Genomic DNA, 21,998 nt, shown 5'->3' on the forward strand with positions numbered 1-21,998 from the left:
ATAAGGACCTGAAGACTCAAGGGTTCACGCTGGAGTCCTGCCGTAGCATGATTGCCCTCATGGATGTATCCTTCCTGCCGCTCTTCCCCACTATGCTTCTCTGTCATCAGCCCCTGTGCAGCCCACGGGGGCCAAGGCAACAAGGGGTGCCCAGTCAGAAAGAGAGGCCCAAATTTGTGCCTAAGGGAGGACTTGAGGTCCTGAGCTACTGGTCTGAAGGGGGCTGTTGGAGGAGGCACAATTGGGCAGGACATTGGGCTATAACCAGCCCCTAACCTCTGCCCTCACCTCAGGCCTAGGATTCTGCCTAGGGCCTGGTCCAAGCCAACATGGTCCTGAGGAGACAGGCTCCCTGGGTTTTAGAGCAGACACGAACTCTGACTGCAGAGGCGTGGAAGGGAGGGTTAAATACCAGGAGAGGGCAGTGGGAGGCTACCTGGGGCAGAGCCTTCCTGTGAGGTGACCTTCCCTGTAGTCGCTAGAACCCCCTCCTCCCAGTCCAGGGGGATCTCGCTATGCGTGTCCTGTAGCCCTGACCTCCTTCCTCCAGACAGACGGCTCTGGGAGACTGAACTTGCAAGAGTTCCACCACCTCTGGAAGAAGATTAAAGCCTGGCAGGTGAGAAGAGAAGGAAGCATGGGAGTGAAGGAGGGGGGCTAATTCAGGGGTTTACTGTGTGACCTCTGTCCGCAAATTTTCTGTTGCCAGAGAATTTTCAAACACTATGACACAGACCAGTCTGGTACCATCAACAGCTATGAGATGCGAAATGCAGTCAATGACGCAGGTGCTGGGGAAGACAGTGGGGGGCGGGGACGTGGACAGGGCTGGTGGAATCAGTGGGTTGGGGGGACAGAGGAGGGACACGGGGTTGCTGAGAGGCAGGGAATAGGACAGAATGCAGGCAAGGACTCAGCCTACTTCCTCCTTCCCCACGCCGCCCTCCACAGGTTTTCACCTCAACAGCCAGCTCTACGACATCATTACCATGCGCTATGCAGACAAACACATGAACATCGACTTCGACAGCTTCATCTGCTGCTTCGTCAGGCTGGAGGGCATGTTCAGTAAGTGGGGGGCCGCCCTTCCGCACCCTGGGGCCGGATGGCAGCAGTGGTAGAAATCTTGGCCTGACCATCTTCCAGTCTACTCTCTCCAAGCTGAACAAAGGCAAAGGCCCGCTTTAAGCTCAGAATGGGCTGGTAAAGGGAGGGTGATTGTGCATACTCTGCCTGGCACATTTTTGTGCTGAAGGACAGCACTTAGCACATGGTCTTCTGAAGAGAAGTTACAGTAGTGGAGGGGAAGTGAGCCCGTAACTGCCTGTGTTCTTCCCCACAGGAGCTTTTAATGCATTTGACAAGGATGGAGATGGTATCATCAAACTCAACGTTCTAGAGGTAAAGCCTAATAGAAGCAGTATATTCACCCTGTACCTTAAAATTCCGGGTAGAGGAGCCAATGAGGGCAACTGGAGGCACTGTGTGCTCCTCACTTCCAATGCTGGGGGAGGGATGGCCTAGGAAAGGAATAGAAAGGCAAGCTCATAGGAAATGAGTACTGGGGGAAGACTCCAAAGGGTACTCAGATCCTAAAAGGCTTTTCTGCTGGAAAACATACCTTCCTAGTAGAGATTGGGGAAGCAGGCCCTAAACCACTGCTTCTTAGAAAATCTTTCCAGGGTCTGGCATGCTGGGGCTGTCCTTCTCCCCCCACCCTATCAGACCCTTAGGGTTGGGCTCTCTTTTCTTGGTTGGCTCTCTTTTCTGATCTTGGGACTTCCTCTTTCAGTGGCTGCAGCTCACCATGTATGCCTGAACCAAGCTGGCCTCATCCAAGGCCATACAGATCACTCAGGATATCCATTTCATCCAATATAGCTAGAGCCACTTACCTCAAAGGACACTGTAGCTGCGCCCTGCCCGGCCCCCCAGCAAGCCTCCAGGCACCTCATCGGTCTTGTTCCTCCTCTGCTTCACTCCCCACTCGGCCTCAGGGCATCTGTCCATCTGTCACGCCCACATTGACCCTTCAGTTAAGAAATGAGAGAGAATAATTTTGTCCTTTTGCCACATGGAGCCAAGTGTCTGTCTGCCTCAGCAAGTTGTAGCCCAGCTGAGACGTTTGCTCAGGATCTGAGTGGCCTCAGCTCTGAAGTAAATGCTCTCCTTAGCTTGCCCTAGGCTGTTCACAGAAGCATTTGCCAATGGCACTCAGCACTTCCTGTGCTAGTGTCCTCCATCGCCTTCGTGTCACCCATGGGACGGTAACCAAACTAGCACTTGGTTCTGTCTCATTGTTTCAGGATGGGCCTGCTCCGGGATAAACTAGCTCAGTGGAAGAGGGCTGGATACTTTGGGCTGTCTGACTCATAAGTTTGGCTGCATTCTGAAAAAGAGTTGATCTAAATAAAGGCATGTGTATGGCTGGTTCAGTTGTGTTTTGTCTTCTCACATTTAGAATATCAGCCAGAGCAGGGCTGAGTAGCTTCCAATGTTACACTCAACTGTCATGCAGAGAGCCCGAGTTTCAGAAGACAAGAGACACATCTGCACACACAAACAAAACCTGGACCCCATGGTAACCGTGCCTATTGGTATTTCTTGAACATAGGAATCACTCCGATACTTTTCAAGATCGGTAAGAAAGGGAAGAGCTGTTGGTGTATAGAATATCAAGAATAAATGAGCAGCCCTGTCACTGGAGGGGCCAGTTACCGGAGTGTAATGCAACAGAGATGTAGTTGTGGTTTTTGTTTTTGAGGAGTGTCAGGTATACAACACTGTGATTGGACATCTGTAGACACTATAATCACCCAAAAGTCTGCTTGCTATCCATCACCCTACCATCCACCCCCTTTCGCGCCTATCACCCACCTTCCACCCCTCCAAACCTCTCTCCCTCTGGTAACCACTGATCTGTTTTCTGTATCTGAGTTTTGTTTTTTTTGATTCCATGTACAAGCAAGACCATACAGTATTTGTTTTTCTCCTTCTGAGTTATTTCACTGCTTAATACCCTCAAGGTCCACCTATGTTGTTGCCAATAGCAAGATTTCATTCTTTTTTTATGGCTCAGTAGTATGCCATACATATACGCCATAGCTTCTTTATTCACGCATCCACTGATGGACACTTAGACTATTTCCATATTTTGATTACTGTAAAGAATGCTGCAGTGAGCATAGGAGTGTAGGTATCTTCTCAAATTAGTGTTTTGGTACCCTTCAAATACTCTGTAGTTCAATAGCTGGATCACACGGTCATTCTTCATTTTTTTAACAATCTCCATACTGTTCTTCAAAGTGACTGCACCAACTTATAACCCACCAAGTGTCCAAGGATTCCCTTTCCTCTACATCCTCACTGACACTTATTAATCTTTTTGATAAAAGCCATTCTGACAGATGTGAGGTGATAACTCATGGGTTTTCATTTACATTTCCCTAACAATTAATGATGTTGAATATCTTTTCACATGCCTGCTGGCCATCTGAATGTCTTCTTTGGAGAAATGTCTATTTCTCTCCATTTTTTAATTGGTTTTTTTGTTGTTGTGTGAGTTCTTCATATATTTTACATATGAACCCCTTATCAGATGTATAGTTTCCAATTATGTTCTTCCTTTTAGTAGGTTACCTTTTCATTCTGATGATGGTTTCCTTTGCTGTGCAGAAACCTTTCCGCTTATCAAGTCCCACTTGTTTATTTTTGCTTTTATTTCTGTTGCCTTTGGAGTCTGATCACAAAAACAATGCTAAGACTGTTGTCATGGAGCTTACCACTTATGTTTTCTTCTAGGAACAGGTCTCACATTCAAGCCTTTAATACGTTTTGAATAAATTTTTGTGCATGGCATAAGATAATGATCTAGTTTCTTTCGTTTGCATGTGGCTGATCAGTTTTCCCAAAACCATGTATTTAAGAGGGTGTCCTTTCTCATTGTATGTTCTCGGTTTCCTTATCAGAAATTATCTGTATAGGTGTAGGTTTATTTCTGGGTTCTCAGTTCTCTTCCATTGATCTGGGTGTGTTTTTTGCCAGTACCATACTGTTTTGATTCCTATAGCTTGGTAGAATAGTTTGAAACCAGGGAGCAACCAGCTTGGCTCTTCTTTGTTAAGATTGCTTTGGGTTTTGGGGCTCTCTTGTGCTTCCATAAAAATTTGAGGATTGGCCCCACATTGGGCTCCCTGCTCAGTGGGAAGCCTGCTTCTCCCTCTCTCACTCCCCCTGCTTGTGTTCCCTCTCTCCGCTCTGTCAAATAAATAAAATCTTAAAAAATTTTAGTATTGTCTATTCTATTTCTGTGAAATATGTCATTGGGGCTTTGACAGGGATTGCGCTGAAATCTGTAGATCGCTTTGGGTAGTATGGCATTGTAACAATATTAATTCTTCCAATCCATGAGCACCGAATATCTTTCCATTTATTTGTGTCTTCAATTTCTTTCATTAATGTTTTATAGTTTCCAGTGTATAGGTCTTTTACTTCCTTGGTTATATTTATTCGTAGGCACTTTATGATACAATTGTAAATGGGATTTTCTGGATTTGATAGTTCAAACTATTATCAGTGTTTAGCAATGCAACATATTTTTATATCTTGATTTTGTATCCTGCAACTTCACTCAATTCTTTTTATTCTAAGTTTGTGGGGTCTTTGGGGTTTTCTATATATATATCATGTCATCTGCAAATAGTGACAGTTTTACTTCTTCCTTTCCAATCTGGATGCCTTTTATATCTTTTTCTTACCTAATTGCTTTGCCTAGGACTTCTAATACCTATGTTGAGTAAGTGGTGAGAGTGGGCACCCTTGTCTCGTTCCTGATCTTAGAGAAAAAGCTTGCAGCTTTTCCCCATTATGTTGTTAGCTGTGGGCTTGTCATATATGGCCTTTATTATGTTGAGGTATATTCCCTCTATACCCACCACTTTTGAGAGTTTTTATCATAAATGGGTGTTGGAATTATGTCAAATACTTTTTCTCCATTTATTGAGATGATCATGTTTTTATCATTCTTTTTGTTAATGTGGTTAATTACATTGATTTACAGATGTTGAACCATCCTTGTATCACTGGAGTAAATCCCATTTGATCATGGGGTATGACTCTTTTTTTTAATGCATTGTTTAATTTGATTTGCTAATATTTTGTTGAGAATTCTTGAGTGTATATTCATCAGGAATACTGGCTTATAATTTTCTAGTGTCATCCTTGTCTTGTTTTGGTATTAGGGTAATGATGGCCTTATAGAATGAGTTTGGAAATGTTCCCTTCTCTTCTGGTTTTTTTTTTTGGAAGAATTTGAGAAGAATTGGTATTAATTCTTCTTTGAATGTTTGGTAGAATTCACCAGTGAAGCTGTCTGGTCCTGGGCTTTTGTTTGTTGGGAGGTTTTTGATTATTGATTTGAGTTTCCTTACTAGCAATCAGTCTGTTCAAAGATTTTCTATTTCCTTTTGATTCAGCATTGGTAGGTTGTTTCCAGAAATTTATCCATGTTTTCCAGGTCATCAAATTTGTTGGTATATAATTGTTCACAGTAGTCTCTTATGACCCTTTGTATTTCTGTGGTATCAGTCGTAATGTCTCCTCTTTCATTTCTGATTTTGAGTCCTCTTTTTTTCTTGGGTGAGTCTAGCTAAAGGTTTGTCTGTTTTATCAAAGCAACATCTCTTAGTCATTTATCTTTCTACTGTCTTGGTAGTCTCTTTTTTATATAAATATATTTGTTTCCTTCCTTCTACTTACTTTTGGGCTTCGTTTCTTCCTCCCCCCCCCACCTTTTTTTTTTTAAGAGAGAGCATGCGCATGAGTCAGGGGAGAGAGAATCCCAAGCAGGCTCCACACCCAGCACAGAGCCTGACGCATGGCTCAATCTCACGACCCTGATATCATGACCTGAGCTAAAATCTAGAGTTGGACCCTTAACCAACTGAGCCACCCAGGTACCAGTTTCTTCCCTTTTTTTTTAAGTTCTTTTAGCTATAACATTAGACTACTTGAGCTTTTTTTCTTGAACTAGGTCTGTGCTGTAGCCCATAGATTTGGTATGTCGTATTTCTGTTTCATTTGTCTCTAGGTATTTTTTTCTATCTCCTTTATTTCAATGACCTATTGATGGTTCAGTGGCATGTTTAATCTCCTATTTTTGTGGTTTTTCCAGTTTTCTTATTATAACTGATTTCTAGTTTCATACCATTGTAGTTGGAGAATATGCTTGATATGACTTCAATATTCAATTTATTGAAACTTGTTTTGCTGCTAATCTAACCAGGAGATTGTTCCATGGGCATGGAATATGTATTCTGCTGCTTGAATGGAATGTTCTGTACATATCTATTGAGCCCATCTGGTTGTGGCACAGCTGTTGCAGAGGGAGGGTGAACATGGAACATGCCCAGCCCAGATGCGATGTACTCACTTGGCCCAGTTGTGGTGTGGCTGCTTGCATAGGTTCAGTGGGACAAGGAGCATGCTTATCAGTGCTAGCAGGCTAGAGGGAGGGCACCAAACATGGTGCCCACCAACTCTGTTACCAGCTAGTTAGAATGAGATTGCAAAAATGGCACCAGCCAGTGCTTCTGTCCCCAGAGAAAGTCACTGCAGGTTCTTGCCTGTAGTCACGTTAGGATTAACAAATGGGTCTCTCCCTCAGTTATAGTCTAGGCTCTTTTCAAATTATTTTTGCAGTGGTTTTCAGGATGAGTGGATGGGCGTGTGAGCCCTTTACGAGCAGGTTCTTTGTTCTCTACAGTTCTATGGTTCCCCTGGACTTAATAATCCAAAACCAGATGTTTGGGGAGCTTGTCTTTCTGGTGCCAGACACAAGGGTCTGGATGCCTGAAGTGAGGGCATACTCCTTCACTCTTCGAGGAAAAGCGCTGTATTTTGGGGATCCCTTCCTGATAGTGGGTCATCGTACCTCAAGTAGGATCCGGAGGGAGACCGCGTCTCTGCCTCTCCTACCTGTCTCAATGCATCTCTTTTATCTTTTGTTGTGGAGATGCTGTTAATCTAGTTCCCAGGTCATTTGCAGAGGAAAATTATTCTTTATATAACTGAAAATTTGTTATCTGTGGGAGGAGATGAATTCAAAGTCTTCCTATACAACCATCTTGAACCCCGAAGATGTAGTTTTAATCCTAGCTCCTTCACTAAATGACTGACCTATTTTATGACCTTGGACAAATCCTTAAATGTAGCTGTTTGCCAAACTTATCTGGACCATGGTCTGTGGTATATCTATAACCATCTTGTGTTTTCCACTCAATTTCCTTCTTGCTGTCTATACCGACATGGAGAAAAAAGGATGGGCTATTAATATGCAGATAAGGTAGCAAAAGTAAACAATTAGTAAAAGTACTTTATTTTCCTCTTGTATTTGCTTTATATCTTGCTTTACAAAGTTATGAAGTTCACAGCTTTATACCAAAATGTAAGAAGGCTAAGCTATTTGCTTATAAACATTTTTGCCGTCAAATGTCATCTGATTTCATTCTTCTAATCCATATTCAATATATAAAAAAATTCAGATACCAAGGGTACTGGAGCAGCTCTAGGGCATATATTTCTCTTAAGCAGGAGAAAGCTCTTCAACAGCCTTTCCTCCTTGACTTCCTTCCCCACCAATTCAACTGGGCTACTACCTTGAATTTAAAGCAAATCTAGGAAACTTTAGTTGCCATGTGACCCAGCAGGGCCATATACTTGGGGGCTGGAGGTGAGGTTAGAGGTTATTGTCTAATAAGCATTATGTTTGGTTTACACCAGGATTTCACATCCACCTGCACATGGAACTCAGTATAGACCAAATCACCTCCACTGTAGCTTCTACCCTATCCATTAGACAGTCACTCTGAAATCCTGAAGATCGTGATGATTTGGGGCAGGGATGAAATCACAGTTTTACCAATGTGGCGGGCATGGCCTTCTTAACAGTTCTAGGAGCTCTCCTTTTGGCAGCAGAAACAAAATTTGTTAAGTCCGCGTATACAAACTACAGTTATGTGCGCAAACCAGAGGCTGTGTGCTGTTTAAATCCCACTTCACAGTATACTGTGATCTCCCCGCCTATGAATTCTCTTCCATAAAACATACCATACCATTCCACTAAGTGTTGTATACCTCCTCCCAACACATCATCCACATACCTAGTCACTAAAGTTGTCTACTATATAATCTACCCCAAAACCAAAACCAAAACCAAAACCAAAAAGCCCCTTTGTTAGGCAAATAATCACCTAAACAGCAATGGTACTGCCTATACATTATAGGTAGGTCAGGAGCTAAACACTCAACTGTTAACTTCTGAGGCAGAAAAACATTTTCCCCCACAAAAGCAGGAGTGTAGTAGCAATAGCGTTCCCTCGAATTCAAGTAACACCAGGTGGAGATCATTCTTTGCTCTTATGTGTTTACCTGCTTTATAACTCAGTAGAGGAGTATGTCAAAACTCACTTTGAACCTGGTTTAAAACTTGAAGTGACTGACAGTTTGTCGTAAACTGCCATTACAACAAAGGACGGATACCACGGTTTTCTTGGCTTCTGGCCATTAGAAGTAGGCACAGGCAACTAAGGATAACATTCTCGAAATGGCCTCCAACCCCTTATAAGAAATGAGTTGGGTTTTGTCAGGTCATGTAACACTTTCCTTCCTTCCTTAAGTACTGAATACCAAGTCAACACAGAAACCTGAGCCACCGCTCTCCTCTAAGGGAAGACGGAAGGCTAGAAGCAGTTAAGACACTGTAAAAGACAAAAAACAGCCTAAGTTCTGCATAACTTTCAAGGCTCTTAAAAGCAATAACACAACCATAAGCAGCCAAGATGCTTATGGTGCCTTTATTTCTAAATCAACAGCTAGAACAGTGCATTTAGGATGACACACTAACCTGGGGTTAAAATAATTCTACAAATTCTTGAAACAAAGATGTTATTACCAGGGCTTCAAAAAAACAAATGTTTGTGAAATGAGGGAAAGTATTACAAGTAGAGATACCCACACCCACACACACGTACAAGAAACATTCACACCTGCACACACAAAGGCAGATAGACTGTGCACAATTCAACCAAAAGTAAACCCGAATCGGTTGTTACTTGATTCTATCAGTCTGTTCATACCTTCAAAGGTTCCCCACGATTGCCCAACACCTCACATAACCCGTTCCTGCTGTACAACGGCTCCAGCACTCTCATCTTTTCAGACGTGTCCTCAGGCAGGACAGAAGGGCATCTATGCAACAGAGTGCACAACGCTTTCTTAGCACACTGCCCAGTCAACATGGAAATGCAGCTTCACTACAACCCCGAATAAAACGCCTGGTTTAGTAATAAATTCCAATATGCTTTCCTGGGAAATTGCCCTTCTCAAACCCACACAACAGCCTGACTGCTCCGGTCATCCTTACAAGAAATGGGGAGGAGAGGTAAGAAAGCTTCTTAATCTCAGACAGAAACAGCACAAAGACATTTTATGCAAGAGATTCTTCTCTGTTCTCTCTCAAGTATCATGCAACTATCAATAGTGTGGTCAAAAGAAAAAAAAGAAAAGTTTTCCCGTTCATAAGGATAGACGTAAATAGTTCATGGGGCCATTATTTGGTAGTAGCTCCTAGATTAGTTGTTTATGGATCCAGTAAGAACCACTGGAGCCTTTCCTGAAAAAAAAAAAGAACACATCCTAAGTCTTGCATCCAGTTTCATACCCTCCTGAAATCCAACCATGAAGCCCAGTGAAGTCTCCAGCCCTAGAGCCAGAGAGAAGACCTACGAGTAGGTGTGTGCACACGAACAGGGGTGGAGAGAAACCTGCGTGCTATGCAATCCCAGAAAACAGTATGCATCATATCCCCAAGTCTGGTATGTGGCACTGGGCTCTTCACCCTTCTTTAGCTCTCTGAAGAACCTTTCAGAGTTTTGAGAATCCAGAAACAAAAGGCTGGAAAGCAACACTTCTATAGCTTCTCTCAAGAGTCCAGAGAAATTCCAAAAAACAAAGCAGTCTCACTAGGCTTTGTTAATTTGGCTGCTCTCAGTGGAAAAATGGAGTCTTTCCCTTCTTCATACTCCACTCTTCTTTGCCAGCAAGAGGGGAGGTGAAGGCAAGATTCTAGTTTCAGAAATCAGTCTCTAAGAAGCCTGCTTGGACCCCTAAAGACTGTATGCAGATGCTTTATCTTAACTCCCCCATCTTGGGTGCTGCAGGTGGGGGGAAAGCACCCTGGGAGCCTAGAGGAAGTATGTGATGGCCACCAACAGTCTAGGCACAGCCAGAGAGCAGGGGAGAGAGGGTTTGGCAATGGAGCAAACTAAGAGGTTTCATACCCACAGCAGGCCTGGAGAGTCAGAAACTGGAAAGGAAGATAAAGGCTACACTCCAGTTCGAAAGGCCTGATAATACCTGCAGCGTGAGCACCCAGGCCTAACAGCAACATTGCAAGGTAGATGTTAGGTCTGTGCACTGTCTTGAACTGAGCACTCCCATCAAAATGTGCACAGACGTTCGATAGGAAGTACTGTCTGTGAGGACTTGTCATTATGTGATTTGCTGAGTTCCTAAAATATAACCAGCAGAGCAGTCACTCTAGCTGTTGAAAATCTACTGTGTGTCCCTTTGGCATTTAAAGCCAGCTCTGTCTACCTACAAAGCAAGAGAATAGTGAAACACACTGCACATAATTGTTAAGAAAGGGAACTAGTTGCTTCTAATTTAAATACCCAGTTATTAGAACTAAAGAAATTAAAAGTGATCCTAAAAATCTAGCATTTGCACAAACTTGTACTTAAAAGCCGGACTACAGGTTTAAACCATCATAAGAACATAAACTAAAAATCGCAAACTGAAAGCAATTAAAAAAATACATATGATTAGGGTCAGACTGGGTAGCCAATTAAGATCTGTATCTTTAATCCACATCTGGAGAATACTAGTAGCACAGATTACTACGTTCCATGCTGTCCCAGAGAAGTATAGTTCCTTAAAATCTGTTTCAATCTGACAAACCTCCAGTAAGAACTTAACGTGTAACTATCATCCCATAGAGCTGCCCAGACTTATGCTAGTGGTAAGCCTGGCTAGTAACCACTTTCTCCTTCCCTGATTCTCTGCGGAAGGGAAGACTGTGGCCTCTGTGAAGGGCCGATGTAAAATTAGTTCAAATGATAACTTCCCAACATGGGAGGCAAAAAACTTCATGAATCAATTTTGCTGTCATCCTCAGCATGTCGTTCAATGTGTCCCGCAGCATCCTAGGAATAAAGGGAAAGGGGCCCGTGAGAGAAAAGTTGGTAGTAAGACAAGAAAAAATCCAAGCCAAGGAGAGCTTCACGGGTACATTCTAAAATCCATACATGGAAGGCGATTAGGACCCAGCACTTTGCTCATTCATATGAAACTATGCACTTAAAGATGAATTCTTATCTTACACAAGAACACAGTAATAATCTCTAGGTCCAGTTACTGGATTTGAAACATTTGAAAACATTCTCTTGGGGCGCCTGGGTGGCTCCGCGGGGAGCCTGCTTCTCCCTCTGCCTGCCGCTCCCCCTGCTTGTGTTCCCTCTCTGTCAAATAAATGAATAAAATCTTCAAAAAAATTAAAAAAGAAAACATTCTCTTTACGTTCTTTCTCAAAAACTACCTATGTCATCATTTGAAACCTCATTAAGCTATTCCCCAAATCTGTGAATAATAATAAAAAGGAAAATCCCTAGACTCTCCCTGTTTATTGCAATTCTGAACATTCTAATTAAGGCAAAAAAGGTCTGCCTGCTCTGAGCCGTTGAATGACCCCAGGTCGGCCTCAGGTCCCACTCATGTACCTGTTTGGATCCTTTCCTAGCAGTGAAGAAAGCGTCACAGTTCTTCCAGCGACATTTCAGAGTTTGAAAGTTTGGATTTGTATGGTCAGTGAGCAAATGTTGTTTCAAATGATCTACAACACCAAATATCAGAGCGCAACCGTGCCACTGAGGAGAAAGACAATGAAAGGGTGAGGGAAAAACAGTACAGGAAACATGCAATCACAATTTACAGCAGTCCTCACTTGTATCTTTTAAGTACTGTGGAAGCAAAAGCAAGCCCTTTATTCTTTATTCTTGGCTAGAAAATATAACAAAGCCAGAGGCATCCACATTAATTACCAATATTCTGAGGAGCCTTGAAAAGACTGGAAAGTCTTGACACTCTGCTCTATTGAGAAGGCAACGCACCCAGATAGCCACATTGTTAGAGGAAAAGGTTAGCAAATATTAACAGACAAGTTACCATAAAATTCAGTTTAAGCCACATTTATTTTTTATCTTGCCATCATAAAATGAGTTCCTTAGTCCATTTATTTAAAAAAGTCGGGGTGCTGGGTGGCTCAGTCAGTTAAGCATCTGACTCTTGATTTCGGCTCAGGTCATGATTTCAGGGTCGTGAGATCGAGTCCTGAGTCGGGCTCCATGTTCAGCAGGGAGTCTGCTAGAGATTCTCTCTCCCCCCTCCCCCGCCTCCCCCTGCTCGCTCTCTAATAAATGAAATCTTTAAAAAAAAAAAAAAAAAAAAGGCTAAGAGCTCTCTATAATACTGAAGGGGCTGTATTTCACAATTCTGAGAACTGCTGACTCGTAAACTTGAAAATAAAAAGGTCTGACAAAGAAAACTATGCCTTGGAAACCCGACTTTACTGAGAATCTTTATCACTTGAATCGCAATCTTTTTTTCAAGATTTTAGGTATGTATGTATGTATGTATGTATGTATATATTCATTTAGCATGCATGCAAGTGGGCAGAGGGAAAGGCAGAGGGAGAGAATCTCAAGCAGACTCCCCACTGAGCATGGTACCCAACTCGGGGCTCCATCTCACGACCTTGACAACATGACCTGAGCTGAAACCAAGAGTCGGATGCTTAACCAACAGAGCCACCCAGGTGCCCCTTTTTTTTTTTTTAATTCCTACTTTACTAAAAATGTGGCTCAACTCTCAATCTCACTCATTGGTCAGAAAGCATAAAGACTCTTTGTCTTGGTTTTTTCCCCCTCCAGGCTTGCTTGTTTTAAATCTTAAAATTCTGGGGCACTTGGGTGGCTCAGTCGTTGGTTAAGCGTCTGCCTTCGGCTCAGGTCATGATCCCAGGGTCCTGGGATCGAGCCCCACATCGGGCTCCCTGCTCGCCGGGAAGCCTGCTTCTCCCTCTCCCACTCCCCCTGCTTGTGTTCCTGCTCTCACTGTCTCCCTTGGGGCATTGGGTGGTGCAACTGGTTAAGCATCCGACTCTTGGTTTCGGCTCAGGTTGTGATCTCAGGGTTGTGAGATCAAGCCCCACGTCGGGCTCCATGCTCAGTGCTGAGTCTGCTTAAGATTCTCTCTCCCTCTCCCCCTCCCACCCATGCTCACTCTCTCTCCCCACCCTCTAAAATAATCTTTAAAAAAAAAATAAAACAATAAAAATAAGCTTCCTTGTCCTACAGTGGGAGGCATAAAGTAGATACTCAAATATAAAAATGCTTAATTGGGGCGTCTGGGTGGCTCAGTTGGTTAAGCAACTGCCTTCGGCTCAGGTCATGATCCTGGAGTCCCGGGATCGAGTCCCGCATCGGGCTCCCTGCTCAGCAGGGAGTCTGCTTCTCCCTCTGACCCTCCCCCCTCTCATGCTCTCTCTATCTCATTCTCTCTCTCAAATAAATGAATAAAATCTTTAAAAAAAAAAATGCTTAATTGATGCTAATGAAGATCTATAAATTAGCCTAGGGGCAAGCACTCCTTACCCAACAACGGTAATTCTGCATCAGATTCAGCCTCACAGCTTGAATACTGCCATCGTAACAGCCAGTATAAATCTGGAAAAAGAAGTTTCTCACATCAGACCAAAACAACACACAAAAAAACAACTACTAAACATCCTCAAAATACATGTCAAAAGCTCCTTGTGCCGGCTGTAAGAAAACACAAACCTACAGCAAAGCCGGCCGCGCGTCCTACCGTCCTACCGTGGGTAAGTATGTCTGGTGGGGCTACACTGAAGCTATGCTGCTTAGACAGCCACTCCTGAGACACTGGCTGAGAGCAGTAGCAGGGCTCAGGCTGGGAGGCACCTGCCCACACTGCAAGCTGTGCACCCAGGCTCCTGAGCATCGTATGCTACACCGCACGCCACACAGTAGCCATCTGCCTTTCGTTGCAACAAGGGGTTCTACGGCTCAAAATCTAGAAAACATCCACTCTGGTTCAACCACATAATTTAAAAATAAAATAAATCGAGACTTAGCAGGGTTGAGTGAATTAGCTTCTACTTTTAGGTCTGCTTTCGCTATGCCGTACTGGCCAAATCTCCGGACTCTATTCCAATGTTCTGTTTGGATCGTAAGGTCTCTGGAAAAAGCACCACTCAATTTTTAGGGGAAACATCTTAAACTTATTTTCTGTTTAATGGTGGTATCAGATTTTTATTGTAATTATTTTAGCTTATGAATAGCAAAGAGAATATTCAACAACGTCACTGGGCTACTTCTCAGTGATATTATGGCAAGACAGAAAAGCATTCAATAATGAGGCATGTCAGAAACAGATGTCATCTTTGGAAGTGATAAATAGGAACATTATTATCAGTTTGTAGTTTTTAGTAAACATATTCAAAAGCAGTATGTGACATGGCTAATAACACTCACCATACTTTTATGGATGGTCATACACATAATCATGTCTTTGTGTCCTCCATAAACTTGCAGTCGATCATGGGACTTAGGTGGAGGAAATAAATAGAGAATTAAGGTTATTTACACCCTGTGTTTAATAAGCCTAATCCCTGGAGGCCTCTGGCAGGTTTAAAACCATCCCTAAGGCACTATGCTGAGGCACAGTAGCATTTTCAGAGAAACACAATCTTTCTAGTAAGTCCACAAGGGAGGAGTTGGTAATTGGAAATGAGAAAACTAATTTCTGTATAGTATCAAAGTCTCAAACCTGGAACTGCACACAAGGAGCACTAGATAGGCTTTAGAGACTACAGTTGCAGTCTGGAAACCATCCGGTATTAACCTCTGTGAGCCTCACCAGGAACCTCAGAGCCATGTTTCTCAAAGTGTAGTGCACGGACCATCTGCTTCATAATTATCTAGAGGGCTTGTGAAAAATGCAGATTTCTGGGCCCCACCCGTCTTACTATATTAAAAAAAAAAATATATTAACACCAAACCCAAACAGACCTTCTCCCCAAATTGTTCAAGCAAAACAGTGGATCCAAATTCTACCTGTAATTCATAGACACGAACAAATTTATCCAGGCAAGCGGTCACCATCACTTTTCCTAGGATATTCACCACAGTCACTGCATGATTGTGACCTTTATAGATCCGCACAAGCTCACCAGTCTGCATCCAGAAAGAAACAAGTCACTAGACTGACTTTCAAGATTCCTTCTGACTTTTGAGATTTACGATTCATTTATTCCAAAAGTCATCGTTCTGAAACTACTTGTAGCTGAACTAATTTTAACAGAGGAAGTACTCACACAAGCATTTACTACAATATAGGTAATACAATATATATGAAATGTATCCTGATGGAGAGAAGCTGGCGTCATAGAAAGAGAAGGCCCACAACTCTATCTGTATGTATTTTATAGGTTGTGAAGTATTTCCACTTTTATCATTTTATTGCATCTGGACAAGTTCCTGAAGATGCATTATCCTCAGGTTTACAGCCCAGGCACTGAGCTTCACAGAGCTGTCTCTATGACCTGAGCAGAGTCTCTCAGCTGTTTTTATTTGTTCTATTTTAAACTACATAACATATCCACTTTCTTAGAGCCTCAGATGCTCAATTTATCTCAAGTTTAAATGAGTTTAAACTTTGAATCTGTCTCCCATTAAAAATTTTGATGAGGTCAGAATTTCTAGAGTGCTCACTATCTTCCAAGAGCTTATGCGGGTAGGGATTATTATTAAGCTTTTCCCTGGAAAAGGGGTTTCATTTAAATTGCAAGAGGTCTGAGGAATCCTTCAAGCTTTAACCATCATTCCATTAAAGATTTCTTTACATCAACACAACTTACATGAATGTTATGGGCGTGGACTGACTGATCGCTGGAGCCACTGAACACAAGGTCATTCACCACCTTGAAAAAAATTCACTGAGTTAGATTTGGTATAAGGTTCTGAATTTCCTCTGTAACTTGTAAAGCACATCGCTGAATTCTAATTTCTAACTTACTTTGACATGAGCATGAACTAGGGATAAAATAGTAAGTTCCTCAGACAAATTTATTAAAGTGAAACTTCCGTCCTACCACCAGGTACTGTGAGGAACTGCCAATGTATTACTGGGTTTGTTGTCTCTTCAGAATGATTGCGAAATAGCCGAGAAGGGCTTTAAAGTATATCTACATTCTATGATAAAATACACCTGTTTCTCTGTTGATAAAGTAAAATACAGTCCATCTCTTGGTGACCCAAGCCTAAAGAAAAGCACTGTAATCTCCTTGCTCTTTTCAAGATGATGTGTTCTAAATAAGGCATTAGACAAGAAGGGAAATGCCACTCAAAGTCTTCTATTTGTGCCAGACAACCAACTCCTCTTCTCTTGCATTGTACTTGCCTTCATGCAAAGAATGGTTTTGCTGTGGCCCTCCAGAGTTCTGAGGAGGAGTCCATTCCGTGCATCACGAACACTAATGGTACAGTCATAAGACCCAACAACAAGCAGCTTTCGGGCACCCTCCTGTGCTGTGGCAAGACAGCTGACAGCCCGAGGGCCGTGGCATTCAAAGATTTCAAGTCGTTTATTGTTCTGAAAAATAAGCCACCATTATATGAAGTAAAAGCAACTTAGGTGGTAAATGTCAAAATCACCTAACCCAAATCACTACCTGAATACGAACTCTTAAATTCTATTACCTGTACTTAAGTTCTCATACCCCACCCCTGTCTTTAACTTCCCAACCTCTGCCATTCCCATTCCAACTCATGACTCCCTCCTCCCCCCTTCCAGTGGGGGCACGGTAAACTTGTGCATTATAAACACATTTCTAACTTCAAACTACACTATCTGATCATAATTAGCACTTGATTCTCTTTTTATGCCTTTGCTCACTTCCCTGAAGTTAATGATAATGAATGATCAACTTTTTTTTTCATATTCTAATTTCCATGCCATAGACCCAGAAACTCTTTCCCTGATTTTTTTGTCATCAAAAATTATGCAATCAGTCACATGTTTCCAAATTTCTCCACTGAGAATTACTTATTTAGATAATTTCGGTAAGAGTCTCTCATTCTCCACCTTTCTGTTATTCTCAAGTTCTTCTGATTTCTCGTTCTACGTTATCTCTCATGACATCATTTAGTGAACTAGAGAAGCCTTTTATATCAGAGTGGCATGGTCACATCCCGAATTCCCAAACACTCCTTTACCTCAAATCTTACTTGCTTCCCTCATCCCCACACCAATCTTGTTCATAAAGTTTCCCCCTTCCTCAAAACTTCTAAAAAGGAACTTTAGGGGCGCCTGGGTGGCTCAGATGGTTAAGCGTCTGCCTTCGGCTCAGGTCATGATCCCAGGGTCCTGGGATCGAGTCCCGCATCAGGCTCCCTGCTCCTTGGGAGCCTGCTTCTCCCTCTGCCTCTCTCTCTCTCTCTCTGTTTCTCATGAATAAATAAAATCTTTAAAAAAAAAATAAATAAATAAAATAAAAAGGAACTTTAGGGGGGGTTGCCTGGCTGTCTCAGAAGGTGGAGCATGCTACTCTTGATCTTGGGGTCATGAGTTCAAGCCCTGCATTGGGTGTAGAGATTACTTTAGTAAATAAAAAAATAAATAAATTGAGTGCAGAGATTACTTTAATGAATAGATAGATAGATAGATAGGAACTTCAGGTGCACACAAGCGGTGAAACTCCCAGAAACTAAGCACTAAGCTCCGAGCAGCTGGGAGCCTCCATGGCTAAGCAATGACTCCAGCCATCTTAGGTGCTGGGGAGACAGCCTGATGGAGCTCAAGGTCCACTGGTGGACAGCACAGAGAAATAGCCCTGGCTTTCTGTTGAGACCTCAGAAGTACTGCATTCTAGGTGTATGGGCAATCCAAAAAGGGCCCAGCCCTCACAAGGCTTCAAAATTCCCATGTCTGCAGAGATTCTCAAATCTGTGTGTCAAGGTCCATCTTCTCTGCGGCTTGTCAACCAGTTAAAGACCATTTCCATTTGAATTTTTTGTCCTCATCTTGCCTCAGAAGTCCTGCTCCTAACTTCTGTCCACCTTTGATAACGTTATTCTTCCGAAAGAGAATTAGGCAATTATCAAATTTTATCCTTTAAAATATTTTAAACTTATTCTTTCTTCTTCATTCCTATTGCCCTAACCAAATCTAATGTAGGCTGTTAACACTTCACATATGGAATGCAACAACTTCCACTAATGAGCCATCTGTGATCCATTCCTATCAAGTGAACCAAATAACCTGGCACTTGATTATCTATGTGCTAGATTCTTCTAACTTGATTCTAAGCTTCTGAAAGGCAAAAGCCATGACATATTTTATTGTATCCCTTATAAGCAGTGGTTCCAGCTCACATGTGGAAGGAGAGTTGGTACGTATTCGCTAAACACATGAATGATACTATAATTGGGCATAACACAGTAAACATTGTTTTGTTTTTTAAAGATTTTATTTATTTGACAGAGAGAGACACACAGCAAGAGAAGGAACACAAACAGGGGGAGTGGGAGAGGAAGAAGCAGGCTTCCCGCGGAGCAGAGAGCCCGACGCGGGGCTTGATCCCGGGACCCTGGGATCATGACCTGAGCCGAAGGCAGACGCCCAACGACTGAGCCACCCAGGCGCCCCAACACAGTAAACATTTTAACATGCTGTTAAAAGATGACCATGGAGTGCCTGGGTGGCACAGCTGGTTAGGCATCCAACTCTTGATTTAGGCTCAGGTCATGATCTCAGGGTCATGAGATCGAGCCCCATGTTGGGCTCCATCTGTGGAGCCTGCATAAGATTTTCTCTCTCCCTCTCCTGCTCTCCACCCCCAGCCCCCGCACTGGCACACTCACACTCTCTCACTCAAAAAAAAAAAAAAAAAAAGATGACCAGATGACCTTGGGATATGGTGCTACAACTCATTAGTAACCAAACCCATCAACTCTACCTCTTACATCTTTTATCCATTCTCTTCTCTTCATCCTTAGTCTGACCTTTCTACTTCATCTTCTACAACAAAGCCTCCTAAATGATCTTCCTGCCTCTACTAGTACCAGTACTTTCCTATCATCAGAATGACTTTTTCTAAAATACAAATTGGATCATGTCTCTCCTACTTTAAAGCCCACATGATGGAAGTCCACCTACATTAACAAAGCATATAGGGCCATCAAGAACTGGTCCTTCCTCATTTCCTAAGCTTTATCCTGAGGCTTAGCACGTAACACATGCTCAGTAAAGGTTTGCTCAACAAATGAATTTATCTTTGGATTAGGAAAGAATGAAGCCATATGAGCAAAAGGCAAACCTACAACTGGGTTCACATTACAGAATAGGCTATCCTCATGAAACCCTAAATCAGTTCTAAACCACATCAATGTCATACTCAAAAGAATTTAAGCTCATTTTTCATGGTGTCATTCTTAAAATGAGATAGACTAGTTCAACCTATGACTCATTATTTGGCCCCAAATCATCAGGCTTGGTTTAACTTAGTAGAGTTACCTTTTGGTCCTGGCACACTTGAGCCTGAGCAGACAGAATGAAGGCTCTTGTTTCACTTATACCAGAAGATAACAGTTTTTGAGTAGCAGCTCATTCTGTTGTTTTCTCACACAAGAAAGCAGGAAAATGTCTGCCTTCTACTTCTTCCCACACGCACGCTACTTTCAAGTGACATGGGAATGTAGCCTTCTCCCCCACACACTAACCTTTATGTTGAAGGTGACCACAGTGCCATTTGCCAGTCCTGCATAGAGGATTCGCCATCGACTATGGAGGCAGAGAACCCGATCTTCCAGCTGTAACTGCTCCACACACTCTCGCGTCTGACAAAAGTACACAACATCTCATCAGCAGAGGTTAACAGCAAATAAAATGTGAAATCAATCCTTCTTAAAGCAGAGTGTGAAATGATTTCTATGAGGAAGAAAATGTAGCATCCTCTATCCTGTAGAAGACTATCATAGATTTGGCCAAAGACCCTCAAGCTCTAAACAAACATTAACTCTAATAATGTCCCTCGTGTTCCTACTTTGGAATGCAGAAATTATTTGAAGGGCACTAAGAATTGGGCCTTAAAATTTTAAATTAAGTAGCCAAAGGTAAAGCTGCATTTGACATCTAAAAAGGAAAATAAAGGTTACAGTTGTATATTTGATACTTGCATTAATCATGTATGTGCTTTCCTGTAATTGATTCTCTATTTCAATAGTTCCCAAATGCCTCCTTCAAACCAGCGCTCGGTTGGCTGATCCATAATTAGCTGAGAAGCTTTTAAAATATACAGAACCCTTTGGGGTGCCTGGGTGGCTCCGCTGTTAAGTGTCTGCCTTCGGCTCAGGTCATGGTCCCAGGGTCCTGGGATTGAGGCCGACATCCAGCTCCCTACTTGGCGGGAAGCCTGCTTCTCCCTCTCCCACTCCCCCTGCTTGTGTTCCCTCTCTCGTTGTGTCTCTCTCGGTCAAATAAGTAAAAAATCTTAAAAACAAAAACAAAAACAATTTATATATAACCCCAAGCTTCATCCTCAACCCCTGAGATTCTAATTCGGTAGGCTCTGGAATATGCATTTTAAAAAATTTCTTTAGTAATATCCAGGTTAAATAAGTACTATTTGATCTCACCTTCAAGAAATGATTTCCATGAATTTCCAGAACTGGGTTATACTAGCAATTCTAGTTACCTAGGTAACCTGGCCCTGTTTCCAGTAAGATAGTGAGCTCTCAAGATTTGTTAATGAATGACACTAAGCAACTAAAGGCCCAAGTGTAGCTTTTAAACAGGATTGGAAACAGATGATAAAATCAAGATGGTTAAAACTGGATAGAATGAGACAAGCTGTGGGTAGGATGATAAAAGCTGTAGGCTGTCAAAGCTTTTGACCTCTTTCCCCAACCTTCTTTTATAAAGAGCCAGTCTCCAAAATTAGTCAATTCTCTTCCATAAAATTATAAATATAAATGCCATGTATAAAATTGTGAAATAGAAAGACAGTAAATATGCCCAAATGTTAAAATTCAAGTTGCCTCTGGTTAAGCCATGTGAGAGCTTTTTGTAGTTTTTATAGGGGAATCAGATATATACTGTAATAAAAAAGAAAAAAAGATTCCTTTTAAAATATGAATGCTCGCTGACAAGCACCTAGTCACCCAAGAAATCTAATGGAGATGTACAAGATTAATGTTGTTTTCATACTTGCTAACATCCGTCTGCAGCCCATGAATCGAGGAGTCATTTCGACTTCCAAGTCCTATTTTTTTTTTTTTTAAAGATTTTATTTATTTATTTGACAGAGAGAGAGAGACAGCGAGAGAGGGAACACGAGCAGGGGGAGTGGGAGAGGGAGAAGCAGGCTTTCCGCTGAGCAGGGAGCCCGATGCGGGGCTCGATCCCAGGACCCGGGATCATGACCCGAGCCGAAGGCAGACGCTTAACGACTGAGCCACCCAGGCGCCCCCCAAGTCCTATTTTTTAAGAAATACATTTCACAAGACCATAGCTGCTGTGACAGTGATTCCTCTGATGGATCTCAGCAAAGTAAACTGCAAACTTTCTGGAAAGGATTCGCCATTCTAAAGATGCCATTAAGGGAAGAAGTCAAAATATCAATGTAAAAGGGGGTTTGGAAGAAGCTGATTCCAGCCCTCAACGATGGCTTTGAGGGGGCCAAGGCTTCAGTGGAGGAAGTCACTGCAGATGTGGTGGGAATAGCAGCAAGAGAACTAGAATGAGAAGTGGGGCCCCAAGACGTGACGGACTTGCTGCCATCTCAGGATAAAACTGTACTGGATGAG

At 42.5% G+C, this 21,998-nt stretch overlaps 2 protein-coding genes across 10 annotated transcripts in view; one reads left to right on the forward strand and one right to left on the reverse strand.

The window, feature by feature from the left end:
• Positions 1-2,435, forward strand: part of CAPN3 (calpain 3) — a 46,703-nt gene extending 44,268 nt beyond the window's left edge. For all 7 annotated transcript variants that reach the window (XM_081830994.1, XM_081830997.1, XM_081830996.1 and 4 more), the window contains 6 exons: positions 1-65; positions 551-619; positions 710-788; positions 952-1,068; positions 1,343-1,401; positions 1,793-2,435. In XM_081830994.1, coding sequence (XP_081687120.1) covers positions 1-65; positions 551-619; positions 710-788; positions 952-1,068; positions 1,343-1,401; positions 1,793-1,819 — 416 coding nt within the window. In that variant the 3' untranslated portion in view covers positions 1,820-2,435. The remainder of the gene's footprint in view (positions 66-550; positions 620-709; positions 789-951; positions 1,069-1,342; positions 1,402-1,792) is intronic.
• Positions 2,436-7,352: 4,917 nt separating this feature from the next.
• Positions 7,353-21,998, reverse strand: part of ZNF106 (zinc finger protein 106) — a 64,460-nt gene continuing 49,814 nt past the window's right edge. For all 3 annotated transcript variants that reach the window (XM_081830982.1, XM_081830981.1, XM_081830980.1), the window contains 8 exons: positions 19,914-20,030; positions 16,594-16,785; positions 16,052-16,114; positions 15,249-15,368; positions 14,667-14,738; positions 13,767-13,838; positions 11,835-11,981; positions 7,353-11,261 (listed from right to left, as the gene is read on the reverse strand). In XM_081830982.1, the coding sequence (XP_081687108.1) occupies positions 11,205-11,261; positions 11,835-11,981; positions 13,767-13,838; positions 14,667-14,738; positions 15,249-15,368; positions 16,052-16,114; positions 16,594-16,785; positions 19,914-20,030 (840 nt within the window). In that variant the 3' untranslated portion in view covers positions 7,353-11,204. The remainder of the gene's footprint in view (positions 11,262-11,834; positions 11,982-13,766; positions 13,839-14,666; positions 14,739-15,248; positions 15,369-16,051; positions 16,115-16,593; positions 16,786-19,913; positions 20,031-21,998) is intronic.

This window comes from Leptonychotes weddellii, chromosome 9, assembly GCF_054177405.1.
Source record: "Leptonychotes weddellii isolate Sample4059 chromosome 9, ASM5417740v2, whole genome shotgun sequence".
Classification (NCBI taxonomy): Eukaryota; Metazoa; Chordata; class Mammalia; order Carnivora; family Phocidae; genus Leptonychotes; species Leptonychotes weddellii.